Source organism: Puntigrus tetrazona, chromosome 2 (genome assembly GCF_018831695.1).
Source record: "Puntigrus tetrazona isolate hp1 chromosome 2, ASM1883169v1, whole genome shotgun sequence".
Taxonomy (NCBI): Eukaryota; Metazoa; Chordata; class Actinopteri; order Cypriniformes; family Cyprinidae; genus Puntigrus; species Puntigrus tetrazona.
Window position 1 is genome coordinate 25304878 of NC_056700.1, and position 26100 is coordinate 25330977.

The 26100-nt window shown below is 38.0% G+C and overlaps 1 protein-coding gene across 1 annotated transcript; it reads right to left on the reverse strand.

The window, feature by feature from the left end:
- Positions 1 to 447: 447 nt before the first annotated feature.
- On the reverse strand, positions 448 to 25484 carry tgm1l1 (transglutaminase 1 like 1). The gene is given in 15 exon segments (XM_043264569.1): positions 448 to 1518; positions 2206 to 2342; positions 2462 to 2622; positions 3680 to 3964; positions 4981 to 5134; positions 11387 to 11579; positions 11667 to 11805; positions 13353 to 13530; positions 13636 to 13743; positions 14451 to 14569; positions 17709 to 17960; positions 19570 to 19761; positions 19851 to 19920; positions 19923 to 20136; positions 25337 to 25484. Coding segments are annotated over 14 exon segments (2349 nt in total). The 5' UTR covers position 20136; positions 25337 to 25484; the 3' UTR covers positions 448 to 1370.
- Positions 25485 to 26100: the final 616 nt, after the last annotated feature.

The following is a 26100-nucleotide window of genomic DNA, read 5'->3' on the forward strand; positions in this document are numbered from 1 at the left end:
TGAACGCTTCTTCAACTAATCACATGACTTTAACGTCACAACCGTGAAGGTTTCTCCTTCACTCAGTGAAAACCCTTTAATGAAATCTTTTGGTAATAAACACAAAAGAGGCTGTAAAGCAGACTAGTGAGAGAGATCTCATTTCTCTTGTTATTGCAATTCAGTAACACTACGAGGCGCTAGATGCAGCCTTTACTTTTTTTAGAAACCGTATGCCATGCGGATATGAGATCTTAATCCAATTGTATTGCAGTCTAATCAAATGGTTCAATTAAAAACATGAAGTGCGTTTCATTGTGAGATACCACATATCGAGTCTTGCGTACTGTACCTACTGACCCAGTTCATTCAGGACAGGTAAATACAGAAAATACACCACCAATAGATTCCACACTGCAAAAATAGTATGCTACTATGACATTACCATAGACCGTAACATTGCAAACATATGCATTATTGATTTATTTAAACCAGACTGGGAAATAAATTAGAGCAGGTGTGCAATGCAGAAAAGGTACATCATTTATAAATAAATATATTATTTATATATACTCAACATTGTGATAACCGCGAATGAATGAAGTTTGAAGTAAACAATTGGAAATGCAGCGCTCTTAATTTACGCCCAGCTGTTTGTTGTGAGCAGACTTCTCAATAAACCTCTTCATCAGGTTCATCTCGTCACACGAGACGCGTTGTTCCAGTCCAAACAAAAGAGAGTCACACCTTGTCGTGCATGCAAAAAGACTACCACAGAAAACAATGCTAATAAAATGTTTTTTTTTTAAGAAAAGACATACATTAGGTTATATAAATAATACAAACAAAACTATTTTTATCTCCTTCATAAAAACCTAATATTCCATGAAGTGTAAGTTTCTTCATATGTTCTCATAGTTTGTGTGTGACGGCAAAACTATGTGAAGATACAGCAGAATTATGCATTAGCTTCATCGTTATTAATATTAATAATTTACTGGAAGGCACATTAAACGCAACCATAGTAATATCATCATTGTGAGCAGTATGCAATATAAGGCACTACAGGTGCATAGAAGTGAAATGCATAGGAAACGTGTTTATCCACAATAAAATACTTTTTTTAAATAAAGCACGTTAATATTGTAGTGGCGAACAGAAACATTTGATCAAATGATAACAAGTTATAGTTAATACAAACAATAAAGCAAAGCGATGCGGTATTTTAAATAAATAATGTCTAAAATAACATAAAAACAAACTTCAAATGTTTAGTGGTAAACAGTAGAAACGACTGCATGTGAAAAAAAAGGGTTCTCTCTTTAAGATGTCTGACTGTAGAAATGGCTCAGCGTGTGTAGTTAATAACCACGTTAATACTGTTTGTGAGTTCACTGGCTCTCGTGAACGTCGATGTCGGCCACGCCGTGCACCTGCGTCAGCTGTCTGCAGTCCAGAGACGCCACCAGCTTCCTCCTGCCTGCTATCGTGGGGATGAAGTGCTCCGTCACCGTCACATTAGCATGTTTGCCCACATCACTGACAAAACAGAAGAGAGAGAGAGATTAATGCGACATGCAATACAATAGAAAGAGCATAAGAGCAGTGAACTGAACTGTGCACAGGATCTGAACTCGATTGATATTTTAGGGTTTTTATGATCCTTTTAATACACAATTATTAGCAGTTTTTTGCAATTTTGTTTTTTCAAATCCAATTTTTATTTGTCACTTTTAATAGAGCAAGAGCAATGAACTGATTTATCATTATATTACAATATGCATTACATTAAATATGAATTTAGTACTGTATAGTTTTACAATATTTAATATTTTAAATAATACCATAAAATTTTACAATTACTTTTTATAAGTTTATATATATATATATATATATATATATATATATTTTTTTCCGATTTTGACATTTTTGTTTTTTCAGATAATCACCAAAGCAACTTTTTTGTAATTTTAAAGTAATAAACCAACTATTTAGCAAACAATCAACGATACTCCACTTGTCTTGTTTGGTATTTTATATAAAAATATCCTCCAGGGCCAGTTTATCCGCTCTATAATCATAGTCCTGTTGGGAACTTTGTGCTTTTGTGTTGTTTTTGTGTTGTTGTAAGAAATTTCCATTAGGATCCTTCAGGATTGTTTCCAAATGGTTCTGAGAGGAATCCTCACACAGGATGACTGATCCGGTGAACTGTGAGGCTCTTACCCGACTTTGATGGGATGGAGGTCTCTCAGACCCAGTCCTTCCACTCGGATGACCACGTTACGCAGAGTACAAGGCAGAGGATTCGTGAAAGTGATCTTCGCAGACGCCTCCTTGCCCACGTACGCCTCTCCCATAGGCTGCAATGAGAAATTCAGGATATTTTAGCACAGAGAAAAACATTCATCAATAGCAGTACTGCGGTAGAGAAATGAACTGCACAGTGGTAAAAAGCAGCTGGGGGTTCTGGAGGTCTCACCTGGATAGAGAGGTCGGGAGTTCGGAGCCTAAAGCTGGTCTGATTGGCCAGAACCTGCTGGGTCTCACTGACCCGTCCAGACAGAGTCAGCATGAGCGCGGCCTGATCCACCAGCTGGTTCTGATACTGTGTGTAAGGCAGCACCCATTCAATGATCTTCTCTAGAGGACGAGAAACAGACATAAAGACATCATCAGCAATGCTTATGAGACTTACACTCTCTATTGTGCCTATCTTTGAACTTTGTGGAAAAGAAAACAAATATGATGTTTACCATTTGTTTAGTTGTTTATTTATCATTTTTATTAAATAAAACAGGTTTTAATCAATATTTAACATAGCAAATGTATTTGATAATATTTTATTATTTATTCCCAAATTTTTGGGAATTTGAGTTCTTGTTTTATGTTTTCACAATCAGATGCAAACACATATAACAAAAAGGAAAATGTTTTATTTTGTTTACTAATTCTTTTAGGGATTTTTATATTTTACTGTAAATAATCAAAATATTATTTTAATAATTGTAAATAATCAAATTATTATTTTTACTATTTTAATTGATTATTCATTTACATGAAATTATTATTTTCATGAAAGCAATGTAATTAAAAATACAAGTATACAATATCCAGAAATAAATATTTGTAAAAAATGAAAAAGCATGATAGTCATATGATCTCAATAATGTTGCATGCTTAATTATATTATAAATTAATATTCTATTAATATTAGAAATTAAACAAAAAAGACTAGTCAATACAAATAAATGTGTATTTTATGTATAAGCCACACCAGCCTTTTTCATACAATGAGAGACTGTGTTCGTGTTTTAGATATATATAGATATTTATAGACGATTTTAGATATTGCTCACTAAAATTGAAAATATTTTTTTCTAAATGAAATACAATAACTAAAAATACTTTCTATTTACACTATTAAAAACGTTTCTTGTTTGTTTATTTATAAGAAATGAGAAACAAAAAGATTTAAACTCAGAAATTTGAAAGAATATAACAATTGCGTGACGTAAACGTAAAAATCTGAGAGAATGTAAAAACCGCAAGACGTAAAGTCACAAATATGAGTTTATAACTTGCAATGGTGTGAAGAAAGTCAGAACTGAAAGAAGCGGTTTAAAATGTTTAGAAAAAATTGGAATTACGTAAAAGTCCACGCTTGCGAGATGCTAGTAATGCATCGGGCCAAGCTCACCTTCCTGTGGGTTGAGCTCCACGTTAAGCGTGTCCTTCTTGACGGTGTCCTTCAGCACGCCGGTGTAGTACATGACCGCCACCTGGCTATGGAGGGTGGTTCTGCGCGGCTGAGAGCTGGTGTTCTTCACCACGATCTTCAGCTGAGCGTCTACGCCCATGCGAGGACCTTCTCCCTCCATCCTCACCTCCATCCGCACATCCTCAGCGATGGGACTGGAGTAGACTTCGGGTTTACTGCCGTAGCGGCAGGCCGTTTCCACTGCGATACGCTCCTCCTCCGAGCCTGGTGTAGCAGATTAAAAACGCTTATCCTACATGTATCCCACATTTTTCAAAATGTCTTCTTTTGTGTTGAGCAGAATGAAGAAACTCACGAGGGCGAGGATTTTGATTTATTTTGGTGAACTCTCCCTTTAAGTCTATTGTCTCGTTTGTTTATATTTTGTGTAGCTGAGTAACTGAGACAGTGCTCATATTGTTTCCCGTGGGTGGAACTCGGTTAAGTTTAAACTACTCGTTTGGAGATAATTATGGGTGTTTTGGTGAAAAGGCTGAGTGATTACGGCAGATGAATGTTAAGTCATTTATCGCTGGTTTAAATGGGGGTTGTGTGTTCTTGGCTGCTTTTTTCCTGGCATTAGCCATCATTTTTGCTCGGCGTTGCTCTGGTGAGACAGCATCGGCTAAGAACATGAATTTAACTCCTGACTGTGTGGATAAATCTCACCAAGAAAGGTTATATTGCACCCTAAAAACCAATTCAAAACAAAATAAAATAAAATGTTTCTATTTGCTTTTTTAAAATGTATTTAATGTATATTAAAATAACAATTATTACAAATAATAATTAAAATAACCATAATTTATAATTAATTGACTGTACAAAATATATGTATTTATTTTATAATCTATTTATATGCAAATATGTGCAATACTATGCATAAATAATGTATATAGATGCATTTATCTATGTCATATATATTATATAAATTATATTTAAATATAAGTTGCTTTGTTTTTTTACTAAAAACACTTTTTATTAAAAACACTTGTGAGATGCATTCAAAATCTCTTTTTCTTTTTCTACTGGCAAAACACGTTTTTCTCTGAGACGCTCCCTTACAAGATTTCTCATCATTTTAATAGCATGTGATTTCATCATTAAGTACATATTGCTCCTGTTGTATTATGCAATATTTGCTCAGGGCCTCTTCTTTGACAGTAATAATCCATATTCCATATTTTTGGGTGGCACAGGCAAAACGAGTCACCATGTGTGTGAGTGTGTGCGTTTCTCACCCTCAGGATATTTGTAAAGGTGTGTGACGTCGATGCGCTCGTCCGAGCCCACAGCTTTAGTGCTGATGCAGTGACCGACTGCTTTCTTCTCGCTGTGGATCTGACTGAAGGTGCCATCCAGGTTCCTCTGCCAGTAGATCTTATCACTGTTCACCTGCAGCAGAAAGAAAAAAAAAAATCACAAAACTCTTTAAAGAGACGAGAGTGTCAAGATAAATACAGGATTTAAACAGGATCTCACGGATGATATAAAAAAATATTAACAAGGAATGCGAACACGTCAGGACCGGCCTGTTCTGTAGCACATTCACATTTAACAGCATCCACAAGTCTTTTAGCTTCTGTAATGCATTTTAAATCAAACATAACAAAATAAAAAAAACTAAGTGGGAGTACGAAAAAAAAAAAAACTAAAGCTAAAATTAAAACAAGAATGAAAAAGAGAACATAAAAAGCAAATGTTAAATATGAATAAATATTATAATAGTGCTATATAAAAATACACAAATAATATAATATAATATGCATTATATAAGAAATAATACTCAAATATGGTGAAATGGTTTTGAAGAAATTAAAAAAAAAATTATTACTATAAATAACAATAATAATAATAAAGACTTATAAATAAAGCACAACTGCACAAATATAAAATTACAGTATTTTTCCGGAATAGAAGTTGCATCTGAAAATAAGTCACAACATGTCAAACTTGCATGTCACACTATAAATATCTATTTTAATTCTTGCTTCATAAAAACAAATCACTTAAATGTTGTCAGAGCTTTTGCTTGAGATGCTTTATTTTGGCCACTAGATGTCCCTATAGAGCCTCATGTCTGCATTTCGTTTCTAATCAGTGCAACTGCTTTCACATGTGCCTTGTTTTAGCCTATGTATTTAAACAGAGGACTTTCTTTGGGTTCTTTGCTTGGATATTGATGTTCCTTAGCCAGTCCTGTTGTAAGTCTGCTCTAGAACGTTTCTTGACAAATCTCTTGTTTCTATGTTAAATTAAGCTTGTTTATTCTCCCTGAATTTTGGAGATGTTTTTGCTTTTTTGGACTGATGATTATTATTTTTGACCTTCTCTAAGAAAAGGGATTTTTTGTTCCCATTGCCTTTTTTCTCATTAAACTTGGCTGAGTTAATCCAAGAACGCGCTCTCACTATTGGGTTCAACTGTCTTCTGTGGCTCAGAGGTAGAACATAAGACTCTCCTGCCAGAGACCCGGGTTCTAGTCCCAGTCCTGACAGAATATCCAAGCCAACTATGAACCCAGAGACGCCTAAACCTGAAGAACTCCTTGCCACAGTGGCTCAGCATGAGGCCTCAGTCCAACGGCATGAATCAGTGTTGCTGCAGCAGGAGACCTTGATGGTTAAACACTCACAAGTGCTATCTGATCTCATGACCTCTGTTCGCCAGATCTTTGACCGCTTGCCTTCTACCTCAGCGACGGCGTCTACTTCAGCTGCCCCTGTACCCCTCTGGATTCTCGAGTGCCCACTCCCCTTACTGAACCTCGCCTACCTCCACCACAACGTTTCTCAGGTGATCCCAGTGCATGTGATGGTTTCCTGACTCAGTGCTCTCTCTCATTTGAATTGCAACCATCTTCCTTCCCCTCAGATCGGGCCAAGATCGCATATGTTATCACCCTCCTTTCGGGCAAGGCTCTTTCGTGGGCAACAGCAGTCTGGAAGGCCCAGACACCTTTCTGTTCTAGTTATTCGGCATTTGAAAAGGAGTTCAAGCGGGTCTTTGACCACCCCTCAGTGGCCGGCAAGCCTCTAAGAAACTTCTCACTCTTCGACAAGGTAATGGCAGTGCAGCTGATTATGCCATTCAGTTTCGGACAGTTGCTGCAGGAGCGGCTGGAATGATGAGGCCCTAATGGTGTGTTTCCTGAATGGTTTATCAGAGGCAATCAAGGATGATCTGGCTACCAGAGAACCTGCTCACGATCTTGAGACTCTTATGGATCAAGCAGTTAGGTTGGATAATCGTCTGAGGGAAAGGAGCCTGAACCGCCCACCTGGTTACACATTCTCTGCTAGTCCGTCTTTGCCTCAAATGTTACCCCAAGATTCCTCGGAACCCATGCAATTGGGTAGGACTAGGCTTTCCCCAACAGAACGAGATCGTCGTGATGAGAGATCGCTGTTGCCTCTATTGTGGTTTACAAGGTCATTTCGCTCCACCTGCCCTGAGCTTTGGGAAACTCCCGTCCCCGCACAGGCAAGGAAGGACTGTAACGGAGTTACCCACACAACTTCACCTTCCAACTCTGGATTGCTCCTTCCCATCACTCTCACATTTGGAGACCAGAAACACCAACTCCAAGCTTTGATTGATTCAGGAGCTGCTGGGAATTTCATAGATATTTCCCTTGCCAAGAGTCTCAAGATCCCTAATTATTCCCTTCCTGCCCCTCTAACCGTCACAGCCCTGGATGGAAGACCGTTAGCTCCAGGAAAGTAACTCACCTCACCTCACTGCTTGGTCTTATCGTTTACCAGCACCAAGAGAGTGTGCTTTCACCTCATACAGTCTCCAGAGTTTCCTGTTATCCTCGGTCACCCCTGGCTCCTCCAGCACAATCCACACTTTGACTGGTCCACTGGCGCAGTCCTCAGTTGGGGTCCCACCTGTCAGACTACCTGCTTAGCCCAGAACTCCCTTGACCCTATTCTCGAGTCTCAAGAGTCCCTAGATCTGTCTCAAGTACCTGCCCAGTACCATCACCTCAAAGCAGTATTCAGCAAGAGGAAGGCCACCTCCTTACCACCTCATCGCCCCTATGACTGCGCCATTGAGCTACTCCCAGGAACCTGTCCTCCCAGAGGTCGCATATTCTCTTTATCTCCCCCGAACGAACTGCTATGGATCAATATATTAACGGAAGCCCTTGCAGCTGGTATCATCCGACCATCCACTTCTGCTGCGGCTGGGTTTTTCTTCGTTGGGAAGAAGGATGGTGGACTTCGGCCATGTATTGATTACAGGGGTCTTAACAAGATAACTATTCGAAACCGCTACCCCTTGCCACTAATGGTTACTGCCTTCGAAATACTGCAAGAAGCTTCCATCTTCACTAAAAGCTTGACTTGCGCAATGCCTATCATCTTGTGCGCATCAGACAAGGAGATGAATGGAAGACCAGCGTTCAACACGCCCACGGGCACTATGAGTATTTAGTTATGCCCTTTGGTCTCACTAATGCCCCTGCAGTGTTTCAAGCCCTTATCAATGATGTTCTCCGTGACATGCTCAACCAGTTTGTGTTTGTCTATTTAGATGATATCCTCATCTTCTCGAGTTCCCCCCAAGAGCATGTAAGACATGTGAGTAAGGTCCTCAGGCGGCTTCTTGATAACAATCTTTATGTTAAACCAGAGAAGTGCGCATTCCACGTGACCGAAGCGCACTTCCTGGGGTTCATCATCAAGCCTGGAGAGGTACAAATGGATCCTCAAAAGGTTCAAGCTGTCGTGGACTGGCCCTCCCCTCATCAGTAAAAAAAAGAGGTACAGCGTTTCCTTGGCTTTGCCAATTTTTATCATAAGTTCATTCAGAACTTCAGTACTGTGGCGGCTCCTTTGTCTGCCCTAACCAAGGAACACAACCGGTTTTCGCTGGGGATCTGAAGCCGAGTTAGGCGTTTGGGAAATTAAAGAGCCATTTTACCTCTGCACCTATTCTCATTCTCCCTAACCCAGATAAACCCTTTATTGTGGAAGTCGATGCTTCAGATGTAGGAGTTGGAGCAGTGTTGTCCCAAAGGGGAGAGGACAACAAGCTGCATCCTTGTGCATTCCTTTCCCACCGCCTTACGTCGACTGAGAGGAACTATCATGTAGGGGATCGGGAGTTACTGGCTGTTAAGCTAGCGCTGGAAGAGTGGAGGCATTGGCTTGAGGGGGCTAAACACCCATTCCAAGTACTCACCGACCACAAAAATCTGGAGTATATTCAGCAGGCAAAACGACTCAATCCCCGCCAGGCACGCTGGTCCTTATTTTTCAACAGATTCCAATTCATCTTATCCTACCGTCCAGGTTCTAAGAACCTTAAACCTGATGCGCTGTCCCGAGTATATGTAAAATCCCCTCAGGAGGATTCTATTGCGTCAATAATCCCTAGTTCCAGGATAATTGCTCCTATCAGGTGGGATTTGGAAAATACGGTAAAACAAGCCCAAGCCCAAGAACCTGACCCAGGTGGTGGGCCAACTCGCTGTATGTTTGTCCCCAAAGCTGCCCGCTCCCAGGTCCTCCAGTGGGGACACTCCTCCCGTCTCACGTGCCATCCTGGCACTTCCCGTACTCTCGAATTTCTCCTGAGACGGTTTTGGTGGCCAACTATCAAGGAGGATGTGACTGCATTTGTAAATGCCTGTCCCACATGCAACCAAAGTAAGGTGTCTCACCAGTCTCCTCAGGGGCTATTGCACCCCCTCACCATACCTCATAGACCTTGGTCTCATCTTTCCATAGACTTCATCACCGGACTTCCTCTATCAAAAGGCAACACCACTATTATGGTCATAGTTGATAGGTTCTCCAAGGCGGCCCGATTTGTCCCTCTGCCTAAACTACCTACTGCAAAAAGAGACTGCCGAACTAATTATAAACCATGTCTTTCGGGTCTTTGGCATTCCACAAGACATTGTCTCTGACCGGGACCCCAATTTTCTTCCAGATTCTGGCGGGCATTTTGTCAGTCTCTGGGGCTACAGTGAGTCTTTCCTCTGGGTTTCATCCAGAGTCCAATGGGCAAACTGAGAGAATTAACCAAGATCTTGAGACTACACTGAGGTGTATGGCAGCTAACAACCCATCCTCCTGGTCTTCCTTCATTATGTGGGCTGAATATGCACACAATACCCTCCGCTCCTCTGCTACAGGCATGTCCCCTTTGAGTGCCAGTTTGGGTACACCCCTTCACTATTCCCTGAGCAGGAGGTGGAGGTTGCAGTTCCTTCTGCCCAACAATTTGCTAAACGCTGCCGCCAAACATGGAAAAAGGCCCGAGCTAAGCTCCTTAAGGTTTGTCAACAGTACCAGCACCAGGCTAATCGCAGAGCGCAGACCTGCCCCCCAATCTGCGCCGGGTCAAAGAGTTTGGCTCTCCACAAAGAACATTCCCTTACGGCTAGAGTCCCGTAAACTTTCCCAGAGGTTCATTGGCCCTTTCAAGATTGCCAGGAAAGTTAATCCAGTGACTTATCGTTTATACCTGCCTAAATCTTTAAAGATTAATCCGACCTTTCATGTCTCTCTGTTAAAGCCTGTTTTGTCATCTCCTTTTCTTGCCACAGGTAAACCTCCCTCTCCTCGTATCATTGGTGGTCAGCCAGCTTACACAGTCCACAGAATACTGGACGTCCGTCGAGTACACGTGGGTCCCGGCAGTATCTTGTGGACTGGGAAGGCTATGGTCCTGAGGAGCGCTCCTGGGTTCCATAAAGACATCTTGGACCCAAATCTAATTCGAGAATTTCATGCTCGCAAGCCCAGTCATCCTGGATGGAACGCCAGGAGTCATTCCTAGAGGAGGGGTCCTGTCAGAGCTTTGCTTGAGATGCTTTATTTTGGCCACTAGATGTCCCTATAGAGCCTCATGTCTGCATTTCGTTTCTAATCAGTGCAACTGCTTTCACATGTGCCTTGTTTTAGCCTATGTATTTAAACAGAGGACTTTCTTTGGGTTCTTTGCTTGGATATTGATGTTCCTTAGCCAGTCCTGTTGTAAGTCTGCTCTAGAACGTTTCTTGACAAATCTCTTGTTTCTATGTTAAATTAAGCTTGTTTATTCTCCCTGAATTTTGGAGATGTTTTTGCTTTTTTGGACTGATGATTATTATTTTTGACCTTCTCTAAGAAAAGGGATTTTTTGTTCCCATTGCCTTTTTTCTCATTAAACTTGGCTGAGTTAATCCAAGAACGCGTCTCACTATTGGGTTTAACTGTCTTCTGTGGCTCAGAGGTAGAACATAAGACTCTCCTGCCAGAGACCCGGGTTCTAGTCCCAGTCCTGACAAATGTAACTATATTCAGAACAGGAATTATAGGAAATAAAACAAACTATAGTGTTATTCATTATTACCAACATTTGTAATAAATACCGAGTCAAAATTAGATTTGAATATTAGTCTAATGCTTTGGAATTTACAGTTGCAGTATATTTCATATTATTAAAAAAGTGGCTCATGCGGAAAAATATAATGGTTAAAGGAAACTGGTATCCATTTCTAAAGTCATTTTTATTGAATGTGCACTTTGATTTGTGTGCAGTAAAATGTATTAATCTAACCTGACTTTTCTAGACAGAAAGGATGTGAATGGCTCCTCTATGGCTGTTTATATAATCATAATCATCATTTGATAAGTCTGGACTCACCTCGGCGAAGACGAAAGGTGCGTCGAATTTAAGGTAGACCTGTCCGGAGCGAATAGCGGCGAGAGACGCCGGGCCGCAGCGGAACGTCCCGTGACTGGTCTCCTGAGGTGTAGAGTCCACGGCCTGCCAGCCGCCCATACCGGGAGGGAGATCAGGGCGGGCCATCCAGCAGTCGTTCCACACGTGGAAGTTCCTGCAGGACACCAGAAGAAAACAAGAGCGTTCAGAAAGACGTGCAATGATCTACAGATACAACAGCAGTCACGGCACCAATGCTCACCATACAGAGTCTGAGTTCAGTTCGTGGATTGGTTCCATATTCTCATCAAAATACACATCTGTTGTCAAGGACACATCCGTATCATGGGCAGACTGGAAATTAGTTACGGAGCGGGTGGGAATACCTAGACATCTCAGTACTGGGACAGATAGAGAGAGAAGGCATGAGTTTAGTCGTTTTTGTAGATATTCAAAATAATACTCATTACTGTTCAAACGTTTAGTAACGCTTTCATTTCTAAAAAATATACATTTACATTCAATCATGTTTTTTTTTTTTTTTTTTACAAGAGACTTACAAATGAGGTAAGTCTAACTAAACAAAAAAAAAAAGTAAAAGATGTAAAAGATGAAATCAAAAGTTAAATTTAAAATGTTACAAAATATATTAATATTTCATATAAAAGCTGTTCTTTTGGAATTTCTATTCATCGAAGGATCCTGAACAAAATATTTCGGAGTTAAAAAGAAAAAGAAAAAGGAAGCGACGCGACTGTTTTCAACACTGAAAATAATCATAAATGTGTCTTAAGGGGCAAATCAGCATATTGGGATGATTTCTGAAGGATCATGTGACACTGAAGACTGAAAAAATGCTGGAAATTCAGCTGTGCATTACAGGAATATATTAATACATTTAATTAATAAATATACTGAGTTATTTAGATTTTTACAGGTGTATTTAAATGTAATAAATTGCGTATTAAAATATATTCTATCACGCATGAGTCTCACGCAGAGTGAAATGCTATTAATGTCTTTGTGTGGAATGAAGAGTATGCATTATGACGGGAGTATTTAAATCTGATGGTGGTCACAGAGCTGTTAGCTGAGGTCAGCTATGAATGTCACAGGACTCTGACCGCGGTAAAGATAGTCTGCGACCGGCGGCTCAGGATTCCAGGAGATACTTACACTTGTAAACAATAGCATATTCGGCTGATTTGTGAATTCATATGACACTGTACAAACTGAGCTGGTATTATATTAGTCCAAGTGCTTTCTCATGCGTGAAATGTTAAAAACTGATAAATGGGTTTTATCATTATGTGTAATGTATCTATAACCTAAATCTAATTTGCTTATATGTGTTCACATGTGCAACATGTAGTGGAAAAAGAAGTGTAATAATGGGAGTAATGATCGACAAGATTAATATACAGTATTTAATAGAATATTAAAATATAATTTATTTCCCTATTTATTTATGCCTCCCAAATTCTCCTGATATGAGGACATGTGTGAAATAAACATCCTGTTTTGTCATATTTTGATCTGAAATACCCAAAACATGTTCCTGAGATGTTGATTTATGACACACAATAAAAAGATTTAATCAAAATATGATCATTTATAGTGTCGCTAAAATAATTTAATTAAGACCAAGGAGATCATGTTGAAACATTCAATTATTTTGTATCTGAAAGGCCCTGAATGTGCTCTTTACAGAACATCCACATAAAACTGTGGCATGTAGAGTCTCAGAGAAATATAACGTCTACATATGAAGTTTAAAAAGGATAAAAAAAACTTTTGTGGATGTTAAAGGTTCTTCATCGGTGCCAAAAAAGCACCTTTATCTTCTCAAGTGTATACGCCTATAGCTGGATTCCTGAATCGCTAACCGTTTCCAAGGTTTCCTGCCATAAACAATAGGAAGCGGAGACTGTTATCTGCCCACACACACCTGTGGTCGTGACCCCAGAAAACACCCAGCACTGGCCGTATTTGACAGGCGTTCCTCCTTCTCTGTGGTACTGCTTGAGGATTTCAACACTTCCACTCCAGGCCGTGGGAGACGTCCCACCCACATAATTCCCAGACCAGTTTCCCTCCAGGACACCACGGTCATCCGGGGAATTGATCTAGAACGGACAAACAGATAAAGGGTTTCTTTGGTCGTGGCCTGTAAATCTGGCGCTCCTTACTAGATCTGTTCCAACAGTGTTTCTAGATCTGGCAGCACTCACCATGGCAGAAATGACCCGGACCACACTGACAGGATCTCCTCTACCTGAGGGAGGAACCTCGCTGTTATCCAGCACGAACAGACAGGCCTCCAGAATGCCTTCATCAAACTGGATGAAAGAGACAACTAGGTAAAATCCCAAGTCTAAGCACGGCCCGAAATTTGTTAAACAAACATTTAATTCTGGCTGCATAGTTGCCACATATTTATGCCATTTTGTAAGCACAGTAATCACATGGCTTTTTTTTTCCAAGCCAGTCTACAATTATGGCATAATTGATGTCAGATTTACCGTAAAACGGCACATAAAAACTAAATGAAGTGTGGTTTGGTGCTTTATAAGATGTCTTTTCCTGTCTGAGTGGGCAGTTCTTGTGAGAATGGGTTAAAAATTGTGTTTTCAAGAAACAAAAATATGGAAAATATGAAAAAAATTCCCAAAAAAGTTTAAAATAAACATAATTTAAAAATAAGCGTGTGTTTTAACTCCTAACTGATGCTAAAATAACAGACCAATATTTAGGTAGTAATGAGATGGAAAAAGTACTTTAGTCGTTAAAACTAAAAGCTTTTGTTTTTTTTAAATGAATGCAAAATACAGTTCCATTGCAGGAAAAATATGTATGGCTGTTAAATGATCGTTTGTAGTAGTGGTAAAACACTTAGTTTGATTACTGTCGGTCAATTAAGTAGTTTACAGTGTGCTTTTTTCTTATATAAGGCAACAAGTTCTCCCAAGGATTTGGCAAAAGCATGTTTTTCCCAGAGAAAGTGCTTTATTCTGCTTTATTTTTTGTGCTTTGTTTATCTCCGCACCTGGCCGAAGTTCCACGTACGAGCTCCGATCTGCTTCTCGGTGCCATAATAGATTCTTCCAGTGTCATTTAAGACATATTCCTTCAGCTCTTTCTCCCCCTCCATGTACACCGTGTCATCTGAAGACAGAGAGAGAGTCACGAGGGACCATGAGCGCACAGATCCAGGATTTAGTCTGGGTCGTTTCAAAAGAAAGCAGCGTTATAGAGCGACGTCATCAACGTGAGCCGCAGCAGGGCGTCTGGAATCTGCCGTGTTTTGTTTTCATCGAATGTTCTGTGATCTGGGTGTTCACGTCTGAACAAGAGGAGGTGCAATCAAACGGGAAAAGGAAAAAAAGAGAGAACGAGTGGAGGAGATACTGGACGACCGAAGAGATTACAAAATGAACGGAAATGACTCATGCTGGAGAAAGTGTAATGGAAAGAGGCCAGAAAGAGGGAAGCACTGAGACAGAGATGTTATTATATATCTAAAACTAAAGCTATTAGAAACGGTTTTACTTAACTGAAAAGTTGAATTAAGTATAAATATTTGATTTAAAAAAATTTAAAACAATTAAAACTGTTGCCAAGGCAAAATAGTACACTGAAAAAATCTAGAAAGATTAACTCTGAAATTGCTAGTATGTTATTTATTTATTTATTTATTTTTACAAATAAAGTGTTAAGTAACACATTAAAATAAACAGTTTAATTTAAAGTAGAAAAATAGTTTGTGTGTGTGTGGGATGTAATTTTTTTATTTACAGTTTGAAAAATATATATTTTTATAGTGTACTAAAAATGACATTAAACTTGAAATAAATCTAATAGAAACTATATTTAACAAGATAAATAAATTAAATATATAAAAAATCACTAAAGCATAACAAAATTACTAAAACTTAAATTTAAATGAAAAGAAATGAAGACATTTTCCAGATTGAATTATTTTATGTTTATTTTTTCCTCCTTTCTAAAGTAAAAATTTCTAACAGATTTTTATAGTCTTTTTTTTACACTATTATGGTTACTTATAGTTAGTCTTTTTCAAAAAACTTTGATTAATAAAAGCTAGTTCCTAATGATATCATCTTTGAAGGTAATCAGAGCAAACACCAGAAAATATTAGGCAGAGATCTGATAAAATTACAGAAAAAAGTATCAAATCATATCAAAATAAAAATGGATGGTAATAAAAATATTCCAATTCATAAATGTACACCTAATGAACAATGGTTACCTTAACCTCCTCATTTGCATCTGTTCAAGCATTCTTTTTTTATTGCCACTAAGTAAATAATCAGGTTCTGTCAAGTTGAAGTCAGCTACACCCTGTTATTGAAAGACTTCCTTAAATTAAAACACATTCATGCAGAATTAGAGTTCACAATGTTCTGCAAAACAGGAATGAGCCAGCGACAAAAGAGCATAAAAAATTAAGTGTTATTAAACAAAACAGGCTGAAGAAAGCAGTAAAGAATGAAGGGAAGGGGCCTGGAGTGAACGAGGGGCCAAGGAGGGAGAAACATCAGGAGAGGGAGGAAATATTTGACATGTGAATGGCCAGATGAGGTGGAGCTGTACAAGAAACTTGCAGAGAAAGAAAAGGTTTACGGCCCTCGGAGTGAAAGGTGACTTGGCAGAGCTCTCTTTCCTTGCAAAACATCTCTGGCATTCAGTGAAGGGAGGAGAGCAAAGCCCGAAACCGCCCAAGAGATCTAGCTTTGAACTATCAGACTAATAAGAACTCAAGCACTTTGAATCAAAGAAGAAAAAAAGTGTATGTTCTTTTATTATTATTATTATATGCATTAACTAAGTTTGCTCTTTAATATTATTTATTTATATTTATTAAAACGAGGATTTATATTAATGTTATTGTTATTATTATTGTTTTATTTAGTTATGATTCTTCTCAGATGCAACAGCATCATGAAAGTCAAAACCATACAGAATGAATCTTTCCCTTTTTAGTGAATCAAAACCGTACAGATTCTCCTAAATATTAATACGAGCACAAGCAGTCTCATATGAACAAGGGAATGACTCTTATGAGCTTTTAAGTGAATCGAATCAAAGCAGTTCGGTTACTGGTTGTCCAAACAGCTATAGATTAGCTATTTTGTAAAAGCATACGAATAAATTAATTGCTTCATATTGCATTGCACTAATGAAAATCATTTAAAGTCTGAATGAATGCACGGTTATAATATTCATATATTAGGAATATTAAGAATCTGTTGAAGCAATTGAAGCAAAGCCAAAGCAGCTGGTAATCAAACCTCCTGGATCACAAGATTACGTTCACTCCTCCTGAAGACTGACGCAAGTCTCTGGGCTGCAAATGGAAACTTGCACCTCCGCGTTATATTGCGTTAACGGATGCCTGTGCAATATTTTAGGCAGAATATATCAGCTTCCTAGACGTGTTTCTCGTCAATGAATGAGTTTGGTTAAAAGGAAGGTGAAGAGTCATCTTCTATCTACGCAAACGCATTTCACACATCACTGCATTCCGAAATGTGGCATAAGATGAATCATTAGCATGCTGCAATCCCTGCACTGATGACACAGGAAGCTATGGCAAAAAAAATAGCGTAAAATATCTTCATAAGGTAAGACAAAGTTATTTCCATAACTTGTGCCTTAGCGGAAAGAGAGAAATAAACATGTAAGCATTCATTTTATTGCACTTTATCTATTTGCATTTGGAGATTTCGATTTTGAATCATTGGATCCTCTGCAATAAATGGGTGCCGTGGGAATGAGAGGTCAAAGCTAAAAGCATCTTGACTTGTTTCTTACAAACACACAGCTCTTCTCCTCACAAGCCATTAACTGATGGACTGGACTGGAGTGGTGTGTATTATTGTGATGTTTTTTAATCAACTGTTTGGACTCTCATTCTGACGGCACCCATTCACTGCAGAGCATCCGTTGATCAGCAAGTGATGCTGCATTTCTCCAAATCTAAGAAGAAACAAACTCATCTACATCTTGGACTGCCCCGAGGATTGCTACATTTTCAGTAAATTTTCATTGTTGGGTGAAGTACTCCTTTGAAGGGTCATGAAACTCTTTATTGTCTGTTTTTGAGATCTTGACAGAGATGTTTGTGTTGCACATCAAGCTAACATCCGGTCATTTTAACAGTTGGAGAAATGTGGTGATTTTTAATTCTTTTTTGTGCTATTTTCACCGGGTTTAAAATCTACATTGCATATTTACTAACCAGTGCTGAAAGAGGGGTTTTATGGAACTCTGTCAGTCTTACCTTCACACCAGGGATTGAAGAGCATGTAAATGTCTTTGTCATGGTCATGCAGGGTAGTTTCGCCCGTCTTCAAGCACTGTGTGGCGACGGTCAGCTTGTACTTTCCGATAACAGCATTGACGGGTGAGTTGACAGACAGCTTGACCCTGTTGACATTCTGCTCTACGATCTTGGCCTCCCAGCTTTCATCCTGGAGCTCGTCCACCAGCGGTATGATGATGTGTGTCCTCTTCGACACCTGCGGCAGTGGCCCTGAATGATGACATGAAGCACACGGTTAAGGGAGAGTCTCATCTGGCCTTCAGAAGAACTCTTTAAAATCTAAGAATATATATATATATATATATATATATATATATATATATATATAGAAATATTTATTTTTTACATTTATATATTAAATAAATGTATATTCATATATATATATAAATGATATATATATATATATATATATATATATATTTATTTAATATATAAATGTAAAAAAAAATAAATATTTCTGTGTATTTGTATATACATAATAAAAATACATATAAGTACACAGATATATAAATGTAAATAAAGATGTTAATTATGGATGCAATTAATTGAGAATAATCATTTGATAGCACCAGATAAAATATTAAAAACTTGATTGTACTTCATTTTAGCTAATTGCCAAGGTAACATTTTTCATTTTTGTAATTTTGTAATTTGAAATACTAAAGTAACTAAAACTAAATAAACTCAGAGTAAATAAATAAATAAACTTAAAATGTAAATGCAAACTGATAAAAATGACAAAAACTAATTTTTACAAATGTGAAACGTGAATAAGTCTTTTGGGCTGAATATCGTTTTTTTTCCAATCTAAACTTCAGAGGTACTTTACTTAATCATCTGTAAAGCTTTCCTGGACAGAAATTCATATTTGACACTGGCATAAAGACATACAGTATGTGTACACTTAATTGGAAGACACACTTTGTATGTATACTGTTCACTGTGGTAAGATGGCTTGTGGATCTAACCACATGCAGTTAGTTTGAACGGTTGTGTTATCTTGTATCAGTGTGAAGTGGTTTGTATTGCTTCAGGGATGAATTCCTTCTTATCTCTCCCTCACTTCCTCTCTCTGAAGCAGAGGTGAGCTCATTTACTGAGAGAGAGAGATTTCAAACGCATGCGTTCATGCCCTTATCACAGGCATTCCCGAGATGAGCATTGCCCTCATGTTTGCCAGTCTAAAACTACCAGTAAAACTCAGTAAACAGAAACAGTATAAAGAAAGACTGCATTTTAATAACAATATATAATAGTTTTGTTCATGAGCGTGGGAGACCGGGGCTAGTTGTCACGCCTTTTACCCTTGTGAGTATTTCTCATGATGGGCTTATTTCTGAATGTCAAATATCTTGAGGTTTTAACTACAAAGTCTATTAAAAAGTTTGGCACAGGATAAATATGTGGTATTTTGCTGGTGGGGCATGGGGTAAGTTGTCACAATGGAAATGTGCTGTTTTTTGACGTTTTATTCGTATATTTAAAATATAAGATATTTCAAATGGCATTAAAATATAAGTGTTATAAAAATGCAAAAGGCAACACAAAAATGCACTTTCTGATTTCCTTGCTTTTTCAAGTGAATGTTTTTTAATCATTTTGTCATTTTATATTTCACTCAAAAAGAGTCAAAAATAAATAAAATTCATAAATGCTATGTGTATAATTTTTAAAAATATATTTATTAGCTGTAATGAACTAAAAAAGTCTAGATTGTGTACAGATACCCTATGAATACTTGTTTAAAGCCGATAAAAGATAAAAGCTGTATTTGTGTAATCTGACCATATAGTTTCCTGAGATTCAGTTTGACGCTCACCTGTCTTCATCTCCAGGTGAAGTTTATCTGTGTTTGGGTTGAAAGGTCGTGAGAGGTTGAGCTCTATTTGGAAAGTCTGGCCTCTGCGGATGATGAGCTGGTCGCTGTTGTATTGATCCGTGTGATGCTCCTTCTTGTTCCGATCGGTTTTCCTGCTGAGCACATCCACAGAACGCACCGCTAGAGTCAAGTCTGGTGAGAAAAAGACAAAGTTTGAGTGTGAGGGAGTTTATGAAAAGAAGTGTCTAATATGATGTCGGTGTTCGGCCCGAGCTCCTCACCGCTCAGCTCTGTGTCTCCGGTGGGAGTCAGAGGAGTCGCGGGTCCTTCGTTCTCTCCGTCCCGGAGCCCACAACGTCCTCTTCGCCGTTCACGTCGTACGAGCTGTTCTGTCTCCGGAAACAACACGGACAAGCTCTCCGAAACCAGCGGCGACAACCGCTCTCTTCTTTCTTGGTTTTGGACTCGGTGTGTCTCTCTGGGACGGCCTGGCCGTTACTGTCAGAAACGCCATGGAAACGGCCGACGGTGGCATTATCTCGGATTGAATGTCTTTCTGCTGGCATCCTGAAAACATCATATAAAATAATTTGATAATTACACTTGGAATCTGAAAGCAATAAAGCAATGCATTTGTTGGTAAAGATTAATAGCTGAAGCAAAGAGAATGCAAATGATATCTTGAGTAAAGAGCGCTGAAATGCAATATATATATATATATATATATATATATATATATATATATATATATATATATATATATGAGTGTGGCTTGAAGTCAAGGTGTGATTTTTTTTTTTTTTTTGTTAGTGTGGTTAACTCAAGACCCTTGTTCTCTAGCAATGTTGTGCATGTGACTAACTGACTTTTCATTTTGCACAAAACTAGAAGCATACGCATGCATTCATTATGAATTGCACACTAGATAAGATCATAGTGCAATAATCACCCGAACTGGAAATAAAGCGTATCATTATACTAATTTTATTAAAGGATGCACTTAATAAATGCAAGCCATAGTAAAAGAAAACTTATGCTGAAAAAAAAGAAAAGTTTTGTTGAATAAAACCTCAAAATAAAGGTTTATATGATATTAACTGGATGCAACTTATGGAATTAAGCAACAATGTTGCATAATACTTTTAGAGAAGTTAATCATTGCACAGTTTACAGTTTCAGTTGCAGAATATTTATTTCGCTTATCCGTTCAGGCGTTGTAGGAGCAGTATTTATAAATGATAAATAATACTAACATTTTAATTAGATTAGCATTCCATTCCAAACCTAGCATAAAACCTTCTCCCATGTTACATAATCAAAACATTCATCCACCATGGAAAGAAAAAGTCCCCATACGTCTGTGTTTCTCCACAGCGTTGTTAACGTAATTGCCTATTTGGAAATGAGCCGTAAACTTTCAGCATGCTGTTTAAAGATGCAGGAATTTCCCAGCACCGCTTCTGCTGGCAGATGTGCCCCAGATTGCCTTTTTTAAATATGCATCGCCGATTATTCGCAAATGATCAGCGATCACTTGCATATGGGTCCAGAAAAGATTCAATCCAAAGAAACAGAAATGCTGACGTTGCGTGTGGATTCGTTCCAGTGACACTGAAAATGAGAGCCATGTGTTTCCTCTAAACAGCCTCGTGCTCTCCTCCATCTCCTCAACGTGTTTTCTTTTGTTTCCTCAAGACTTCTCACAATCACCAAATTCCATTTGTGAGATGCATTCCTTTCATCTTAACATAAACCAGACACGCCTCTGCAGTTCTTTCTCAACTAAGAGGAGATTAAACGGACAGCTTTTTAAATATCGTTCTCATCAGATTTTACTGATGGCATGTTACTGATCACTTATCCTCTTATTTTCTGCCTTTTGCTGACTTCCATCAGACTCGGCCCCCTCAATTGGATTGCTTTTAAACGCATCAGCTAACATGACATGTTTGGTGATATTTACATTTTAGTTTAAAAAAAGTCAGATTAACGTTTAACGGTCAAACAGTTCTGCTCACACGTCTGCAGCTGTATATGTGAATGTGTTTTCGGACCAAGAATCTGTGCTATGCAGCTCTGGATGACTGTAGGGTCACTGAAGCCTGCAGACTGTACGCCATGGATACTACAGTTACAGGACAGGCCAGAGGAGTTTTATTCAATTAGGAAATATGCATTCGTGATTGATGTCACGAGAACTTTCGCGAGGCCTAATGAGTCGCTTTCTGTTTGAAGCAAAGGCGCAAAGACTGAGCAATTCAAGCTATTCTCGGTCTCGAGCCGCCCAATATCCTACAAGAATCACGAGGTCACGATCTCTACAGCCCTGCAGGCACAAGTCTGAGAGGTGATAGCTCTTTAATGCCTCGATTGTTTCTTCTAGACAGAACTAATGGCTTGTGGCAACTTAGCAAGTTTGCTTGTGTTTCAGTGTGTTTGTCTAAAATCTCAGAATAGATCTTAATTATAGCATGCTGAATCAAAATCAAACTCTAATGGTTAAGAATTTGAAAATGATGAAATGAAGATAATAATAAATAATAACCATAAATAATAGCATTGATGCATTACAGTATTAATTTAAAGTCAATTATTACATTGTTTTCTTTTTATTATTTTAAAGTGGTGATTATTTTTTTCTTTCATTAACAATATTTTTTTTTCGAAAATACTACTTTGCATTTAACAGAATTTAACATTTAGTTTTTTGTAAACTTACGTTTTATAGCATGTTATTATTCAGAAGCAGCAATAATAATTCTGAAATTATTTTTCAAGGTTTACTATTAACTACTAACTTTAAATTTTGAAGTTCAATATTTCTACACCTATTTTTTTTCCATGTACAAACGAGCAATGTAAATAAATAAATATACTATATGTTGTGGCTATTCTTATTCCTAAATTCATAAGCAAAAAACACATCTGGATATCATGGCGTCAGTATCAAGCTCTAAATGTGCTTCTTGTTGAAATATAAGAAATGATTCTAATGCAACGAAAGCATCAGTCTTGATTACACAATATCCTTAAGGCATCTTGAACAATTAGGCTACATCAGTGCTAAATAACTGTGGCTTGTAAAGGTGGTTTTTAGTGTCTCAGTCCTGCAAGTTCACACTTCAGTCATCAAAACAGAAGTACAGCATTTACTTTATATATGGCAACACACAAGAAACCGTTATAGTTTGAATTATTATGTGAGATAATCCTTAAGAACATCTTCACGACGCTGCCGTTTAGCTGAAACGCAACTCACAGCTAATTTGAACTGAAAAAGTCACATGAGCTTTTAAAGAGCAGCACATTTTGCGCTGGGTGTTGTGTATCATGAGATGCCGCAGGGATTTATGGATGTTTAGAAGGAATCCTTCAAGTATACATAGACAGCTATGGTTAGAATGCTAACGCCTGAGCCTCGTGCCTCCAGATACCCCGGCCACAGCCTTTCTCACACACCAGCTCACGCTGAATCATGGCACACCGTGACCTACGACCCGTGCATGCTAACACGAACTTTCCAAAGATTAAATCGAAAAAAAGTGCTACAGTGCACTCAGAAACCTCTTATATACGCTACATTAAGAACGTGCATTGGTTTCTGCAACAATAGCAGTGTAACGGTTTTCATCATTAATCGTTAATGGCGTCATGGTAGAGACCAAAAACATGAAAAAATACTGCTCAGAGGTTTTGTGATTGGTACGTGTCTACTTTTGCAACTGTGTGTATGAGGTCTAAAGTCTCCAGCAGCTGGTTTGAAGCCAAAGATAGAGCAAGCAGCTGGGGTATGTGTGCGCAAGATCTACTCCGCTGAGCCAGATTTAGATTTTAAAGAGATAGTTCACTGAAAAACTAACAAAAATATTTCATTGCTTTACTCTCGTGGTCCCCAAACCACCTTTTTTTCCACAAAAGTTAATGCTTGACAGATGCTAGACAGAAAGTCGATCTTTTTGTATTCAATGCAATGAGAATAAAAACGTTTTTGTGGGAGCAACACAACAAAAAAAAAAAAAAAAATATATATATATATATATATATATATATATATATATATATATATATATATATATATAAATATATAAATATATATATATATTAATATATAAATATATATATATATATAATATATAAATATATTTATATATATATATATATATTAATATATAAATATATTAATATATATATATATATATATATATATATATATATATATATATATATTTATATATTAATATATATATATTTATATATTAATATATATATATTAATATATGTCTTGCATATATTGCATTTTTGGTCTGATTTCAGTGAGGGATGGAATATACAGAAGTATACAACTTCGATCTCCATCTGTTTCTCTGCTTTGGTCTGTCGTCATGCGCAAACAAGCAGTCATAAAACCTTTCGTATCTATAAAACTGGTGAGAATTTTTATTTCAGAGTGAGCTTTTATATGAAGCGGTGCGGTGTGCGTTGATGTGGGATCACAGATGGCACCAAATTATTTTTATTTCAAAACAAGGTTTAATTTGGTGCGATCGTCGCCACTCTGGTTTACGTGAAAATGTCCCATACGGTTGCATAAGAGCCTAGCAACACAATCAAAATAAAAGCACAATGTCTCACACCTGACGACGTCATAATCTCCATCAAGACTTATGACATGCATGAGAATGAAGGGGATGAAAAATAACATGACTGTACATGCAATCATTGCTCAGCAAATAGATATTTTAGATAGGTTAGTTCGCCTCCACTGTCTCGAATCACCGAAAGAACCACCTAGCAACCGTTCAAAACAACCAAGCATCTGTGTGCGAGCGTGTGTGTTGATTTTGGCAGCCAAAACCAGACCCTTATTGTTAGAAATGCAAAAGAATTTGAGAAGCAGATCCAACAGAGCTCTGCGATGCAATCACGTTCATAAAAGCTTATAAAAAGACTACATCACAAGCAATATATGCATCTTAAAAGGAAAGCGTCATCATTTTCTTAGTTTATATGTGTCTTCTGTGTTTCATGCACGCCGTGAAGGTGAGCAAATGATGTCAGAGTTTGTAGGACCATGTCTTTAAGGACTTGTTCGACTGATGCTATAAAAAAGTCATGAGGAGATGAGCACATGATAATCACACTGACCATTTATGTGGAATATAAAGTCCTTGTTTGACTCAACCCCTTGGAATCAATGCTGTGGCCACCAAATAACGGTCATAACTGATCATTAATAATGAAACACGTAAAAAGAAAAACTTACTGTACTTAACCAACAGACAACGCTGAGATGTTCTCAGGTCTGCTGTATGTTAACTGTGTGAAGAGGTTTTCGTTCCCCGCCCTTTTAAACTCACTACAGCTGTACTGAACTGGCACCTCACATCTGGAAATCATACAGCAGCTGTGCAGCTTTAAACGTGCTTAATAAAAGCGTTCAAACGCGTAAAAAAAAGAAAAGTGTCTAAATATTGCACATTGAACATTGAACAAATAGGCAGCTTACAGTTCAGTACAGAATAACCGCGGCGCGCGCACGTGGTTGTAGTTTCTCAGTACTACAAGTTCACGCAGTCGTCCAAACGGAAGTACAGAAGTCTAGGCTGCTTTTTATGTGTCCGCGCGCAGAAACCGTTAGTTTTTATAATTGTGCGAGACGACCTTAAAAACGTCCCGAGCGGTCCGCGCGTGCGGGGACCCTGAGCACCGCGTCAGGCGCGTTTCAAACAGCGAGAGTGACACGAACGAATACAAAGTTTAGACTTACTTTTTTTACACAGGCTTTCTCCGCAGATATATAATGTTCTCCGGGTTTATGTATGCCGTTCGAGGCTGCCACGCGAGGAGAAACTCTCGGTAAGTCAAACTTTCACTGACCGAGTCTCGTCCGCGCGCGAGCTTTAATAACGCCCCCCTCCTCGCCCTCCCCTCCCTCCCCCGTGCACTTAATGACAGTTGTATTTGAGATATAAATTAAATTAAAAAGGGACCCTGTTCTTGTTAAATCATTTTAAACAAGGCATCACTCTGCTGAAAAAATAAAATAAAAAAAAATAATGCAACCGTCACAAAAATCTAATTGTTTTCACTACGAATGTCATTATAAACATTACAAACCATCAACATTTATGCTTTATTTTATTATTTTATTTTTTGAGGAGGTTGTGGTCTAACCAGTAAAACCATTACAAATGTTGTGGAGGTGTCTATTTTATTTTATTTTTTTATAATATTCTGTAATACCACAGCAATTATTTCCCCTTTCCACCCTAAGAATAGTGTGGTAGAGGAAGTGAAAGTGCAGGGTCAAGCTATACAAACATCCCTTTTGTAAAGGCTATGCAGTTTAGCTCAAGCCTTGAGTTTCTTAAAGGGGTGTTTAACCCCCAAATTTAATTTCTGTCATTACTCACAGCCATGTGTTTCAAAACCTTTAAGACCTTAATTTAACACAAATTAAGATATTTCGGACTAAATCCGAGAGCTCCTATAGACAGCAATGTAACTGAAATGTTATCGGACCCAGAGAAG